Source organism: Argentina silus (assembly GCF_951799395.1).
Source record: "Argentina silus genome assembly, chromosome: 19".
In the NCBI taxonomy this organism is placed as follows: domain Eukaryota; kingdom Metazoa; phylum Chordata; class Actinopteri; order Argentiniformes; family Argentinidae; genus Argentina; species Argentina silus.
Window position 1 is genome coordinate 5,618,852 of NC_139673.1, and position 15,933 is coordinate 5,634,784.

The window sequence follows — 15,933 nt, forward strand, 5'->3', positions numbered from 1 at the left end:
CCACCGAAGTGAAGCTGAATCAGAAAATAGATTAAATAGTAACTCAGTGACAGTTGAATTCTGATTGTCAATGTCATCAACTGATGTCCTTATTTTGAGAAAAGGGTCTAAGAACCTTTAATTGTAGATTTGTTTCACTGCGGAATGTCTTGTCGTGAGACAGGACGTTGGTGTAACTAGGGTAAAATGTATGGTTGCCATGGAAATGATGGTCGTTGTCAAGGAAGAGAGAGTACGCTGTCACGAGCCATGATAGCCAGCGAGTTTATTATTATAAGATTCACATTTACTCAAAGCTAAACGACTAATATATTCCGTTGTTATTCCTGCATGCAAAGTTGATAACGCTAGCAACATTTAGCAAACAAAGTAGCCAGCAGGACTAGCTATCTAGCCGTTGTTGGTTGCAGAAAAATGCGTTCTCAAAAACACCAGACCAATAATACAGGAAGGTTTCTCACCCCTACGGTAGGATGAGCTCACGACAAATCAATTTGCTCAATCAATGACACAAGACAATTCGCAACACCGCTTGTGGATTGTATTGTTGCACTTGACTTCCGCCACATCCATTCCCAGTAGCAGTACTCACACTAGGTCTGTGCTTTATTATCCACAGGTCAACAGCTACAAACTACACCTCGCAGCAGTGAAATCTCTAATACCAGAGAGACAGGTCCAGAGACCGGTGAGTCAGTGATCAATGTAGACGAGCTCATTGAGATGTTGTATTTTAAGATCATGATGTACCATATTCAGTTCTTACATTGATGATTAATGTAATGCCTAATATAATGTTGTTGTGTAATGATATTTAATTGAAAATTGTATTTGACAGCTCGACATTCGATTGTCTAAAGACTTTACAAAAGAAATAAACATGGACACCCTGAAAATGAATACACCGAGACAAGGTAGGCCTACACTTTTTAAGTCCGACACTGGCACCTTGTGTGGCTTTACCTATAGGTTACCTCATGTTTTCTTAATTCGTTTTGCCACTTTTTTCTCAAGACAACAGGCTTAATGCACACAGTGGCGGCAGGCCTTTCCACACACCTGTGCTGGCGTTTGTCAATGAGTGTATGGGCCCAGAGTGCACTCTCTTACCCCCTGCTGCGGTCATCCCTAGTGGGTTGACTGGTGATCTGGGGCAACAGGCACACAGAGTGCAGCCTCAGAGGGCAACCCACAGTGCAGGGGCCACCTATGCCAACAATACCTCGCCCCTCACCCAGGCTACAGGTAAGGAAGGCCTTTTAGGAACAACACTCTACACCAGCCTCTTTCATTTGGAAAATATTTGATTTGTTATAACTTCACATACTTCACATCACATAACAATTTCACTTTGTTTCTCCGTAAAATCAACGGCAGGAACACCTTTCGGCACATTTAGCTTATTGTGATTTTGCTTTTCTACATGATAGACTCACATAGCCAGGCAGGCAAACATGATGTGACTTCTGTCCCGATTTGTTATGTCTTCGTACCAGGTGATTCCTCAACATTCAGGGAGAATTCAGCTCCTGGTTTTCCCATTGCCTTTCGGTTTCGTGATGACTATGCTTCCAGTCCCGAGAGACTAGATATGGACAGGTAGGGCTAACTCACCCATGGCATCGATTGTTCAATAGTCCAGCACAGTAGGACTGTTTTTTTTTTCTTCTTTTAGGAACACATAATTGAGTACCGCTATATACATAACAATCAATACAAACAATGACATAGCATTATCCTCAGGGCAACGTCCACCACGTATTTGCTTACTGAGTAGAGGGTTAGAGGGTTAGAGGGTGAAATGGGCCCCTCAATACACAAACACAGGATGCAAAAGATATAAAGGATGCAATTGCTGGGAGTCACCAGTAGGCTGCAGCAAAGTCGCTTCCAAGAGTTATTCAGCATTCCACCAATAATAAGCTAATATAATTCTTACAAACATGTTAATTTAACGGTAGCTTTACACAGTAGCTGGTTCTGTCATTTCCACAGAGATTAGTGATACATTCTACCAGTGTAAGAAGGCAGTGTTCTCAAGGTGGCTTGTTCTTCTTGAACTGGGGGAGCACAGCACAAACTTAGATGCATCATAACAAGGGTTCATAAAAATGTACATCCTGTTATCGAATACTGTTATTGACAATGCTTTTGTGTTTTGGCAGGCACTCTCTTGAGGAATGCCCCCTACTGGAGGGCGCTGATAGGCTTCGTCTGCTCAACTTCCAGCACAACCGGATCACTCGTATTCAGAACCTGTCTCATCTGAGGCGTCTGGTCTTCCTAGACCTGTATGACAACCGCATCACCGAGATGTCTGGCATCTCAACCCTGACCTCGCTCAGAGTGCTGATGCTAGGAAGGAACAGGTTTGTCACTTGGTCCCTCAAGCATACAGGACTTTAAATCATGTAATGCTTTGTTGTTTCTAGAAAGATCTTACCATAGGGATGTGCACTCTGCTTTTTAGATTAAGCATGCAATATGACTGATGACCTCTAGGTAATATATCAGACTCCATTGAAAAGTGTTTGTCTACAGGTGCTCAATTTCATTACAAAACCATTCCTCTCGTTGTGAGCCTTACATCACGAAGAAAGGGTCTGGAGGGAGAAGATTAAAGTCACAAATCATAGCTAATACCACCGGGATCTCCTTGCTGAGCTCTGGTTTGGTTCCAGGGTTGCTAAAACGTGACATTTGTCTTTTGAGAGCTGCTTTCAGAACAGTCTGTGCGGTACCCTTTTAAGCAAAGCATACCGCAGATTTAAGTTTCTGCTGGCATTTCCAGGAGGATTGTAACCTAACTTCCCAAGTAGTTTGATAAAGAGCCTTCCGGACAGTACTGGGCAAGCGGACAACGGATTACAGTAAACCTCCCATCAGTAGAAAATTGCATGCCGTTCCAGCTCTCTGCCAATCAATTGTTTCCTGTGCCTGGCAACCATTCAGTCAGCAGAGGAGATGCCAAATCTTTGCCACAGAAACATTTTCAGATGCGTTGCCAGATATTGTGTAGCTTAAGAGTGTGTTGTGCAATATTTTTCCAGAATTCCAAGGATATGCAGTCTGAATAACCTGACGAAACTAGACGTCCTGGACTTACATGGCAATCAGGTACTGTGTCTCAAATCCTAGAAAAAGGATGATTTCACTTTCATTGTTGTACTTCACCATAGCTGTACTGTAGCTACCCAACTGAATGCATTTAGTATGTCTAGTTCAGTTTGCCATACCGTGCCTGGTGGGACGCTATCTGTGATATCTAGCTGTGTGGTTCAGTGAGAGCCGGGTGGCACACTGGCAATGCCACCTCCTCCACACTGCCGGTTACTGGTGCTCTGCCACGTCAGAAACTCTCAAACCGTTAGGATCAAACAGGATTTTCTGTTAGATTCAAACAGAAAATAGATTTAACATTTCATATTAATGGTCAGTGCTCAGCCACCGGGAACTATTGTCATATTTTGACAACAAGATAAGAAAACGCCTCATTGAAAAATAAATGCGTTCTTGTTTGGAGTGTACCGGTACTCCCACATATATGTCCCACATCAGATATATATGTCCCTATACAGCTCCTATTCATTGACTATCATTTCTTAAACAGGGACTGCTATTTCTGCTTCTTCTACAATTGAGGAAACTAGGAAATTTTAGGAAATTATCTTATATATTACGTAATTTGAATTTAAAGTTGAACAAATGTTGATATTCTGGGTTTTTCTCCCTCAAAAGCTGGCAGTGAATATTAAAAACCTTGAAGGAGAGGAGGTCACAGAGGATGCATTGGTGTCAAATCTGGATTTTGCCAGTACCTGTAAAAAGAAGAGCAATTGAAAAGCCATCCCTGGTTGTTTGAAACACGCTGCCAGCATCGCGCCCACACTGCTCCCCTGAGAGTTTCCCCAGAGTCCCTCTCTCGGATTCTGGCTGCTCCTTTCATGCGCCTGATTCCCAATCACACATTTGTTCTGCTAATCTACCCAGCAGCAGTTGTTTTCCACTCACTTATGACCATGAAACATAGGCTTCTATTCATCTTCTATGACTGCATATATTATGCTTCCCAGTGCACAGCAGTGTATAAGCCACCTTTGACCACAAACAGGGGATCATTTCAGCCCTCTCTGTTCACTGGACTGGCCACATGTCACGCCACTCCAGGCCTCTCCTTACCCAGCAGGGCCATTCGTTTTTGTGGCAGGATGTTGTCGTTTTTCCAGTTCGTTGGAAATATTCAAAAGTGGATATTCTCATTGGGAGAGTGGGACATTCAACCCACAATCAACCCCATTGACCAAGTCCTGGGTTTGCAGGAGGCCTCACATTGTGTAATAACTCCCCTTTGTCTTACAATGGCATCGTCACACGTCATACTTTACAATGCAGATATCTGCTGCTCTCCAACGCCGGCGAAACACAGTACAGAGTCTCTCACTGAACCTCTCCCTCCCACGATTGTGCTTTTGAACCACACACTATACTTCATGTAGAATGCTATGACTACAGGTATACAGCACGGAATAACATAAGCATTTCAAAAGCATGCTGCACTCCCACAGCTAATAAGGAGCACTGTACATTCCTCAAACCGGCAGTGAGAAAGGACTTGACTGTTCTGTAAGTGAACACACAATGCCCCGACCTCTTTTGTTTTCGTTTCTCTGGAGGACAAGGCCTGTCTGGGATGTTAAATGACTCGTTTTAATCATTTTCGTGGGCGGAAAACCACTGTAAACATATTTTGGATGCCTGACCTGCTCCGACGGGAAGCACCTCTGTGGTGATCCGTAACTCGACCCCGTGAAATATTTCCATGTGAGATTAACCAATCTGCCCTGGCGAGAGATGGGCGGTCGGATAATGGAGATGATATTGCTGTTTTGTGAAAGAGGCACAGTGTAGGACCCCTCTGGCCTTGCTCAGCTTTGGAGACAGAAGGATACCCCAGCCAGCCAAGCTCTGAGGTGATCTCAACCATGCGCTGGCTGTGCCAGAGTTGAGTAAGGGGGCATTTGTAGCGGAGGTGGTTTGGAATCACACTCTTGTGATGCGGTAGCCCTGCCCGATACATGTAAACTCAAGTGTCACCCTCGGACCTTGAGAATGTCCTCTAAGCCTAATGGTAGACACTTGTGTCTCCCAAGGTCCACGTGGGAGACCCAGGTTCAAACCCCGTCCATTACACATTCACTGGAGCAGGCGTGGAGCTTTGCAACCAAGACAATTATAAGAGACAGACAGCCGGTGTGAGGCCCCAGCTTGACTGGAACATTACCTCCCTCGGTTGTATTCATCAGCAGTCATAACAAAAGGTGTTTCAATCTCCCCTTGACCGCCTCTGGTCACGGTCCAACAAAAACAGTCTAAAGAGGGAGTTTTGGGACTTAATGCACCCGGGCCATTGTCAGAATGTCATAACTCCGAGATGCCATCTGAACACACTCTGGCAGTTGAACAACTTCGCCGCAGACAGCCACAGTATGACATAGCACTCTTTCACCACTGGTAAACAAGAGACTTAGTGATTACATAGCACTGATGATAGCTTTGAAAGAGGACAGAGAAGAGTATGGCTTAGTATTATTTACAAAAGGGCTTTAAACGTAGAGAGTACGCTGTCTTTCGAGCCTCACCCAAGTTAAAGGGAAAAGCAGAAGGCCATTCTATCCAAAGCCCTATGCAGCCTCTGTCCTATGAATCATTACCATGTATGCTCTAGCCTAGCATCCATCCTCAGTATGCACTGATTCATGTCTCCCTGTATCAAACTCCCTGCAGGAAATGTTTCTGATGAGCCTTTGAACTTGGGAGATGTCGTATATGAAGTATCTAGGGTTCCCCCACTCCCTCACTCACACACGCACACACACACACACACTCTCTCTCTCTCTCTCCAAAGCCCCCCCCGTGTCAGCGCTGACCTCTAGTTTACACACAGTGAGGGTATACAGGATAGAGAGGCAGTGGAGAACACCTCAAGGTTCCTAGACTAGTTGGAGTTTCATTCTGTCAAGGGGCCCCCGAGTCTCCCCCCCCCCCCCTCCCCCAACCACAGCCAAGCTAGAGATCACATTTCCCCATTTACTGACCCTCCTTTCCTGCCCTTCACACAGAGTTCTTTTTTCTCCATTTGCTCCAAGTTGACTCAAAGCTCAATGAGAATACTTACTTGCTGTTTTGACATTCAAATTATGATAATTTGCAGGGTCACACAGGAGTCGTTGACCTCGCCCGGTGTTATGGTTGAATGTGAGGACACCAGATGGTCATGGGTGTCAGATGGTTGCCGCTGTTTTTAGTGTTTATTTGAGGTTCATTAGTGTGATAGGGCTGAGATGTTTTTGGTGTTATTTAGCAGGTAATATGGCCTGACCTGAGACCTGCCGAGGTGTAAATCAAGGCACACCCAGGATCTCCAGAGTTCTCTCACATCTCACAGAATACTGGACTGTGTTTATCTATCTACTGACTCATTTTGATCTTGCGGTTTCCCCACCATTTTGAATTAGACAACACAGAGCGTATTCTCTTCTACATCCTCATGGCACTATCGGCTCCCCAAATATAGGACAATTAAGAAAATCACCCAAATACACACAGCATACGCAAGCCTTTCTTTCATCATGACAAAGCAAACATTTCTCCTGTTTGCGACACTCACGCACATCTCTGTGTGTTTCCCTCCATCCTCAGATCTCCCAGATAGAGAACCTGTCCCACCTGTCTGAGCTGCGTGTGTTGAACCTGGCAGGGAACTCCATCACCAGAGTGGACAGCCTGCAGGGCCTGGACTCCCTGACTGAACTCAACCTACGCCGCAACTGCATCTCTACTGTGGTGAGGACCAGGGAGCTGATGGTTGGGATCTGAGGGGCCGCAGGCTGGTGTGTACCTGCGTGCGTGCACGTGCATGTGGGTGTGTATGCAGGTGTGTGTGTGTGTGTGTGTGTATGTGTGTGTGTGTGTGTGTGTGTGGGGGGGGGGGTGTATGCAGGTGTGTGTGGGTGTGCGTGTGTGTTTCTGCAGCAGCTGGCTTGTGTCTGATCTGTTTGGCTCACACTAATGCACTGGGCAGATGTAATGGCTCAGGCCTGTAATGACTCAGATCTGTGCTGAGAATTGTAAACAGTTCAGCTGCTCTGTCGTCAATAATGGTCGCAGACGCTTCCCTGTGAAAAATATTCTGTGCAAGAACACTATGGGTTCTGTGTTTCTAACACAGCCAGTGATAACAGATGCACACATCTAACAGTCCTACAGTATATATTACACACACACACACACACGCACACAGATACACACACACACGCACACAGATACACACACACACAAACACATGCACACACACGCACGCACACACACACACACACACTAATTGGCACAAACACCTCCAGCTTGTTTGTTTCTCCCCCCACTAATTCATCTGGATGTGTACAGTACATGATATTCCTCTCCACCCTTGGCACAAGCCTTTTGCATATTTGTCTTGGTATCACATTTAGCAGTGTTTCTGTTTCATGTCTCACCAAAAAAGCAAAACATTGATTGAAGTAGCAGACTTGTTCTCATGAAATTCACATACAGTCGTTACCAAGGGAAGACGTGTCTGTCATTATCCACCTCTCATGCTGACTTTTGAAGACGGGAAAGGAGATATTCTTGAGAGAGAATTTTCACTTCACATTAGTCTCTATAGTATTCTGATAAACAGAGGAGCACAGGTCGAAACAGGTCCTTCATTTGTATGCAAATCTCCAAATCTCCTAACTGACACCTTAAGTCGTAAAATGATTCAACCCCCAACCCCCAAAAAATCTAACATTGCACCATATCAGCTGCAACACATGGTATTTACTTTCCCTGTTTGTTTACCCCTTCAAAGTAGAAGAAGAAAAGAAATGAGATTCTACTTTTAATAACGGGATATGATATTTTTTTTGGATGCGCAGGGTGAGAAAGAATTCCGCCCCCTCAGCAGTTTTCTCTTGTCTCTGTCATTACAGGGCTTTGCTGCCAAGTCCTTACTGCAGGCACGAACTAAACACAAGATACTTTCAGGGTGTCTTAAAAAGGCTTTTTTTTTTTTCCCTTTTCATTGTAGTGAGGTATAAAGTGCGCTTTTGGAGGGGACTTAAAGGTAAAAGATGGATACATTGAAGTGCAGTTTCAAAACAAGTTGGATCTCACAGGTAAACATTGAGCTCAGTTACATAGAAGGACAGTATTGTAGACGCAGTGTGTATTTTGCACACCTGTGGGCGCTGTACTGGATGTGGAACAGGGGAGGCTGGTGGAGGCAGAAATCGGAGGACGGGCTCATTGTAATGCATGGAACGGAATTAGGAATGGTATCAAACACGCGTGTTTGATACCATTCCTAAATCCGTTCCATGCATTACAATGAGCCCGTCCTTCGATTTCTACCTCCACCAGCCTCCGCTGATGCGGTGGGCCTACACGCCTGAAAGTCTGTTTATGATACAGGAGCTTGGCTCTGTTTCTGATAAATGAGGGACATCGGCTGTGTCCATGTATGCTGTATATACTATGTGCACTCTAAAAGACTAGTCATTACAACAGCCCACGGCATTAAAAGACTAGGCACAAAACCAGTAGCACACACACACACACACACACCTATGTGTATGTTGGAGTCTTTCATGCTCTTTTGACAAGTGTTCTTGCGTGCAGCTGAGACAGTGGTGATGAGAGGGCTGTGTTGGCACAGTAAAGGCTGCATCAGGGCACTGTGTGTGTGTGTGTGTGTGCGTGTGTGTGCGTGTGTGTGTGAACACACCCAAGCTGTCAGCATCTTTATGGGTGTAGCTGTGCTATCATATAGAGGTGAGGATTAGGACACACAGGAGAGAGGCACAGACAGACAGACAGACAGACAGACAGACAGAGACAGCACTCTCAAGAGTCCTGATAGGCTCCACCCCCCCCCACTGTCAGAGGACGACACCACCCCATTGGTGGGCTTTTGTTATGCGCCTGATCATCCCAGCTGATGACATCATCACCCAGTCTGAGAGTCTGAGACATTGTTGCTAAATTTAGGCTCAGCCAGACAAGGTAGGTGAAGAGCCTCTGCACTGACTGAGAATGAGGGAGAGGGGAAAAAAAAGGAGTCTGAGGGAACTGGAAGCAGGTGTAGGTGCCGCATATATGCACAGTTGAACTGTGGCATGACTTGCGTATTCTGCTTTTTCCAGTAGAAATGGCTCAGTGAGCCATGTAAGAAGAGTTGTCTTGTCAGAGCTGACTGTGCACGGTCTATTGAAAGTGTAGCGTAGGCAACATGATCTTCTCGTGTATTCATTTGAGGAGCAGACAGCCCCTGTCGCCGTGGGAATCCAGAAACAGACGCGGTTCTTCTTCTCGTAGCAGAGATGACAGATTCCCTCACACCCTCAGCGGGCTGTGATCCTGACAGAGCCATGGTGGGCTCAGCGGTCCAACTCAGCGGTCCAACTCTCTGGTGTTTAGTACTCTAAAAGCAGCAGTACCACTCCTTATTCCATTCCATGCATTCCAATGGGCCCGTCCTCCGATTTCTACCTCCGCCAGCCTCCACAGGAATGCAGCATTTTGATCTAGGCACCGTTGTGGTTCATGTACTGTTGACATGCCTCCCCCTGCCTGTCTTTCTCATGCAATTATCATATTTTCAGTGATTGAATGATATTTCACAACTTCCCCTCTAATTGGCCTGCCCATAATCATGGCAACACCACCAAAACCAACCTGTACTGTAACGAACATCCCTGTAATACAGTTATAGAGCAACACATCATATAGCCCCAGGTGTCTGAGGTGAATGCCTGGCATCAATCCTTACACCTTCGCTGAGAGCAACCCACCATTAGAGTTTCCTCTGAACCCAAATTTGTTTGCGACAGATGGAGAAAATAAAAAAAGGCTGCTTCTGGCTGATTCAGTAGGCTTTTATGAAAGGCTTGTTTTGGTAATCCTGGCACTTTGCTGAGCAGGACTTCACCACGGCTGGCACAGGACGCCGGACGGGGTCACATGTGCTCATTTGGGTGCAATCCATGTGAGTGGCCTAAAGCCTGAGGGGGTAGATCAACTCTTTACCTCTCTCTCTATATATATATATATATTTTTTTTTTCTCTCTCTCTCTCACCCTCTCTCTCTCTCTCCCTCTCTCTCTCACCCTCTCTCTCTCTCTCTCTCCCTCTCTCGCCGCTTGTCTCTGTTTTGCTTGATCCTCCCATTTGGAGTTTTCTCTGGGGAAAATAAATGTTTTGATGATGGCTTTGATCTTCAGCGCTCACGGAAATGAACTTACTGTAACCCAAATAAATACGACTGAGTACTATAAGGTACAGTCATGATGCTTTGAACTGGCATTTATAACTTTTTAAAGGGGCAATCTGGGGTTCAAACAACAACAAAGCGGTCTCCCCCAAAGCGGTCTCCCCTATCAAAGATAGTTACACTATCGTTACTAAATATATCGTTTAATTTGCTGGATGTGTTTACATAGTGGTGCTGCCTTCATAGGGTTCAAGTTCATAGGGTGTCACACAACGCCACTCTTCCATTCTTTGTGGGGAGCCCTGGTACTGGTTGCTTTTATTCATATTCATCATAAATCCTAAGCCTTACTTGTCACACAGATATGATTCATGTAGCAGAGAGCATGGATGGCTTTTGGAGGTTAGTTCAGTTACACAATCGCCTCCTGATACAGTCACTCGCTCTGTCGCATAGTTCAGTGAGAGTGCCAAGTCAGCCTCGGCCACTGCCAGACACAGTCAAAGGTTGTTCACATAGAATCTACTACTGTCACTGGCTCACGGTCACACATCACACTCACAGAGCGGTGAGCTGAACGCCGGTCTCCAGTAACACTACAGTATGTGGATGTGTGGATGTGTGGGCGTTTGGGTTGTTGGAATGGGGATGGATGATGTGTGTGTGGGCAGTATAGGACCTTTCTTTAATTGTGAGGGTTATTGTGTGTCTGTGTCTGTGTCTGTGTCTGTGTCTGTGTGTGTGTGTGTGTGTGTGTGTGTGTGTCGCTGGGGGCGCTATAACGTGTGTCAGTGATGTGACGGCATTACTGCTCAGCCAACCCCCAGGACCCCCAGCCCATTGATTGAGGAGAGACAGAGGCAGATAGAGACTGAGACAGAGACAGAGACAGAGACAGAGACAGAGACAGAGATAGAGGCAGAGACAGAGACAGAGGCAGAGATAGAGACTGAGACAGAGGCAGAGGCAGAGATAGAGACTGAGGCAGAGACAGAGACAGAGGCAGAGACAGAGGCAGAGACAGAGACAGAGATTGAGGCAGAGGCAGAGGCAGAGGAGGCTGTACTGTAGCTGTGAGGGAGTGTCTATCTGCAGTATGGGCTGTGTCCACTCCCCTCTTCCCCTCTTCAGCGCCCCCAGCGACACACACACACATACACACACACACATACACACACACACGCACAGCATCCCAGCCCTGGCCACCCACAAACCCACGCACTCACACATACACACACAGCATCCCAGCTCTGGCCACACGCACACAAACACAAACAGAAACACAAAGACAAACACACACACACACACACACACACACACACACACACACACACACACACACACACACACAAACAATAGGAGCTGCCCTGCCCTATTCTGACAAACTGTGTGTGTGTGTGTGTGTGTGTATGTGTGTGTGAGTGAGTGAGTGAGTGTGTGTGTGTGTGTGTGTGTGTCCTCATCAATTTGCCAGCCAGCTGCTCCCCCTCACGCCCCCCTCCCTCGGACGCCCCTCTATTGATTTTGATGATGAAACTGACTCTCACGATGTCCTGAGAAAATCTGTTCGCGTTGAAATGCTCATTTCAGCCGTCATGCTGTCGCCTTGTTCTGCCTTTGTTCTTCCTCAGCGGCGCTTGTGTGTGTGTGTGTGTGTGTGTGTGTGTGTGCGCGCGCCAGCACCTCACCCCCGCTCCTCTTAGCAGAGTGTGTGAGCTACAGCAGCGAGCTCTTGCAGTAGGGGAGCCCGGCTCGACATTAGAGCACACTCCTCTCCCTCCCCCTCCCCCTCCCCCGCCTCCCCTCCTCCTCTCTCCCCCCCCTCCCCTCGCTGTGCAGCCGCGGCAGTGTACGTGTGTGTGTGTGTGTGTGTGTGTGTGTGTGTGTGTGTGTGTGCGCGCGCGCAGGGCGGATGGGACTGTATGCTAGAGCACGGAGCCGGGTATCTGCAAGGTGACTGAGAGAATGGAGAGGAATGAGAACGTCTGAGCCGCCTCTGTGTCTATGCAGTGTCTCCCGCCCCCCCCGCGTGACAGCAGCCCCTGTTTTCTGAACGCCCTCTCTTCTCCTCTCCTCTCCTCTCCTCTCCTCTCTTCTCTTCTCTTCTCCTCTCCTCTCCTCGCCCCCCCCCCCCCCCCCCCCCCTCTCTCTCTCTCTCTCTCTCTCTCTCTCTCTAGACAGAGGTGGACCGGCTGCCCTGCCTGCAGCGCCTCTTCCTCAGCTCCAACAGCATCACCAGGTAAGAGGCACCGCCGCTGTCCCTTAACCCTCTCCTCTCCACACCGTAGCACAGGGCTAGCCAGGCCAGCTCTCCCCTCCAGCTCCCCTCCCTACCTCCCTGACTCCCTGGCTGAGGGCTGGGCCTGGGCTCTCTGCTGCAGAGGAGGGACCCTCTACCGTGCTGCCTGCCTGCCTGCCTGCCTGCCTGCCTGCAGGACTGCTGAGGTAGACAGCCTCCCCTCTCTAGCCCAGTGACTAGCAACCTCTCAATCAGGGCTGCGTCAGGCTACAGCCGCGCTAACCCGGGGGAGGCTGGTAGAGGTAGAAATCGGAGGATGGGCTCACTGTTATGCATGGAAAGGAATGAGGAATGGTATGAAACATATGTGCTTCATGAGTTACTGAGGAGAGGAGAGGAGGAGAGGGTTTGAGAGAAATTGCGTCAGTGCAGTCGTCCCTAATGTACTTCCTGCAGAGAATGAATGAGAGGTTTCAGGGTTCACAGAGACAGTTTCTGGCAGGCGGTTGCTAAGGGAAGGTGTGTGTGCTGACGCGCGTGAATGGAAAGTCTGTTTTGTTGCAGAGAGAGAGAGAGAGAGAGAGAGAGAGAGAGAGAGAGAGAGAGAGAGAGAGAGAGAGAGAGAGAGAGAGAGAGAGAGAGAGAGAGAGAGAGAGAGAGAGAGAGAGAGAGAGAGAGAGAGAGAGAGAGAGAGAGAGAGTGTTTTCCTTTTTCTCCTCCCTTCGTTCCTCGTGGTTCGTGGTTCCAACTTTCTGCCTCCCTTCAGCTTACGTAAACAGTGAAGTTAGCACCGGGTTCACCCATGAGGACACCACTGGCTTCCTACAGGGGTTGAAGCCGGAGAGGCCGGTGGAGGTAGAAATCGGAGGCCCTTCCATGCATTACAATGAGCCTGCCCTCGCATTTCTACCTCCACCAGCCTCCACCGCGTTGCAGTAGCTCCTGTAGCGATGTCCCTGCCAGCGTAACTGTCCTGTGAGATCCAGAGAGGGAATGTGTTGCTGGCCCCGAGGGCCACTGTGACCTGTGACTGTGATGGATCTCTCCTGGCAGCTCCGGCTAGCTGCTAGCTCCCTGGTTTAGGGCGCAGTGATTAATGTCAATGTCTGCCTCGTCCAAACAAAAAGCTTATATCCATAAATCCGTAACGATTACAAATTATACATTGTGATCTTCCTTCTGTGGTTTTTGGAGCCTTTTGATATGAATATGTTCAGATATATACTGTACAGTATAGCCAATTATGTTCACACAGGATTGTTAGTCTTGGCATGATAACAAGTGCACTGGGTTCCTATGGGACGAGGGGTGGAGATTAGACAGTCTACTTGGTCCTATCTAGTTCAACGGGGCAGAGAAGCGCTTCCAGGCAGATCATTTTGGTAAAGAGGTCATTATCATAGATTAGCATGCCAGAAACTCCCATCTCAAATTCTGTTCATTACACCCTTGGGCATGTCTGTCAGGCCAGGGCATCTGCTTTAAATGGCCCATGCCAGACTGCCTGGCAATTAGTTGGTTTTAATATTTTATTTTTTGTTGTGCTTTATTTTATAACTGCCGTGCTGAATGGATTACAAGGTTAATTCAACACCAAGGGAGTGTAAAGTCATGGATGTTTTCTAAGTTGACTCACATTGAATTACTCAGAAATATGAATATTTATTAATTGTCTCACTGCTGGATTACAAATATCCCTTGTCGTGTGTTTTCTCTGTGTGTGTGTGTGTGTGTGTGTGTGTGTGTGTGTGTCTAGTTTTGATGAGCTAGCCTGCCTGGGAGAGTCCTGCTCCCTCTCTGATCTCACCCTGGATGGGAACCCAGTAGCCCTGGAGACATGGTACAAGCAGGCTGCCCTGCGCTGTGTGCTTCAACTCAGACAGCTGGATATGAAGCGCATCACAGTAAGACTTCACTGCGTGTTTGTGTTTGTGTTTGTGTTTGTGTGTGTGTGTGTGTGTGTGTGTGTGTGTGTGTGTGTATGTTTTATCTGTATCTGCTGTAGTCATGCCAATTATGACACTTGTAAACGCTGCATGTTGATTCTTGAGCCACACGTATACGATCCTTGACATTTCCACAAGCTTGATATTCAGAAGCGTACAGTAATTGGCTAACACACACAGTGTAATTGTATTCACACTCCAATGCCAGACACTTCAGTTTCATATCATGCATTTAAAAGCTCTCAACCAGGCAAAACCCAGGTCTGAGCTTGTACCTGATGAATAATCTCCAGGTACCACACACCTTGCCCCTGGAACACCTTGTTCTCCATTCAAAATGGGTCCTAACATTTCTTTAGAGGAATTTCCCTTGCAGCCAGTTGAATATACCAAGGAAGATTATATAAAGCATACTTACTGTCCATGCACGGGCAGATATTATTTATGAATGAAGTGTGTGTTAAGTCTGCAGAATGTGGGGGAGCTGCACTGTGCACTGTTGAGGGTGAATCAGTATATGGCAGAAAACTGTTACACTTGCTCCCCTTGGGAGATCTGTGTCAACAAAACAGTCTGGAGTCTTGTTCTGAGAGAAATTACGGGTTTTGCTGTTAGTGACTCAGGGTTTTCTGAGGTATTCTCTCAACTGGTTCTCTAGTGTACTAAATAATGAAATAGAGTGACTGTGCTTTTTTGATTCAGCCTGGAGTGTAGACGTATCAAAAACATCTAATGAAACTGGAGTGTAGACGAATACCCGGGGAGGCCATCTATCATCTGGAATAATGATTTATCCTAAATAATTACTCTGTGATTCTATTTAATAATATAATACCCAGCCTCCTACCTTTTTGTCAAACAATTTGAACTATTTGATCAATGCATTTACAACAGAGCAACAGAAAATCACGATGCGATCGTGATGATTTGAAATTATGAAGTGTATTGATGAGGTGGAAGCATCTTTTCCCTGCCTGCCTCGTCACAGAGTGCTAAACGTCCCCCCTGAGATCCTCTGGCTCAGATTGTGTCTGCAGCAGTGCATGCTGGGAGTGGCTGGCCCTTCCCAGAACAGCTGGGCCGCTCAGTTGCAGGCTGCAGCCGAACAACACAGATAATCCTCTGACTGGTAACTGCAGAGGAAAGCCTTCAGTCACGACCAGACGATCTGTGTGCCTTTCACGTTTAAATAATTCATTGAGTTGCAATGGATGGAGCGACACTCTGATTGCACCGACTGTGTTTTGCAGGAGGAGGAGAGACGCATGGCCTGCCTACTGGCCCGCAAGGAGGATGAGAAGAAGAGGGAGGGACTTAAACAGGCCCTCCACAAGGTACCTCAAACAGTTCTGCTTCTGTCGCTAGGGGGCTTTTATTTTGAAGGTTCTCGGTCCATACTTGTACAGGCTGTGCAATATCTTGTGATTGGGGATGGAATTAACCTTATTCTTCTACTATTT

At 47.0% G+C, this 15,933-nt stretch overlaps 1 protein-coding gene across 1 annotated transcript in view; it reads left to right on the top strand.

Annotated features, from left to right (window-relative positions):
- Nucleotides 1-356: 356 nt before the first annotated feature.
- lrrc49 (leucine rich repeat containing 49) overlaps nucleotides 357-15,933 on the top strand; it is a 30,257-nt gene continuing 14,680 nt past the window's right edge. The window contains exons 1-11 of the mRNA XM_083690846.1: nucleotides 357-468; nucleotides 620-688; nucleotides 839-914; nucleotides 1,015-1,245; nucleotides 1,497-1,599; nucleotides 2,166-2,369; nucleotides 3,051-3,117; nucleotides 6,700-6,843; nucleotides 12,466-12,527; nucleotides 14,284-14,431; nucleotides 15,724-15,807. Of these exons, the coding sequence (XP_083546972.1) occupies nucleotides 415-468; nucleotides 620-688; nucleotides 839-914; nucleotides 1,015-1,245; nucleotides 1,497-1,599; nucleotides 2,166-2,369; nucleotides 3,051-3,117; nucleotides 6,700-6,843; nucleotides 12,466-12,527; nucleotides 14,284-14,431; nucleotides 15,724-15,807 (1,242 nt within the window). The 5' untranslated portion in view covers nucleotides 357-414. The remainder of the gene's footprint in view (nucleotides 469-619; nucleotides 689-838; nucleotides 915-1,014; nucleotides 1,246-1,496; nucleotides 1,600-2,165; nucleotides 2,370-3,050; nucleotides 3,118-6,699; nucleotides 6,844-12,465; nucleotides 12,528-14,283; nucleotides 14,432-15,723; nucleotides 15,808-15,933) is intronic.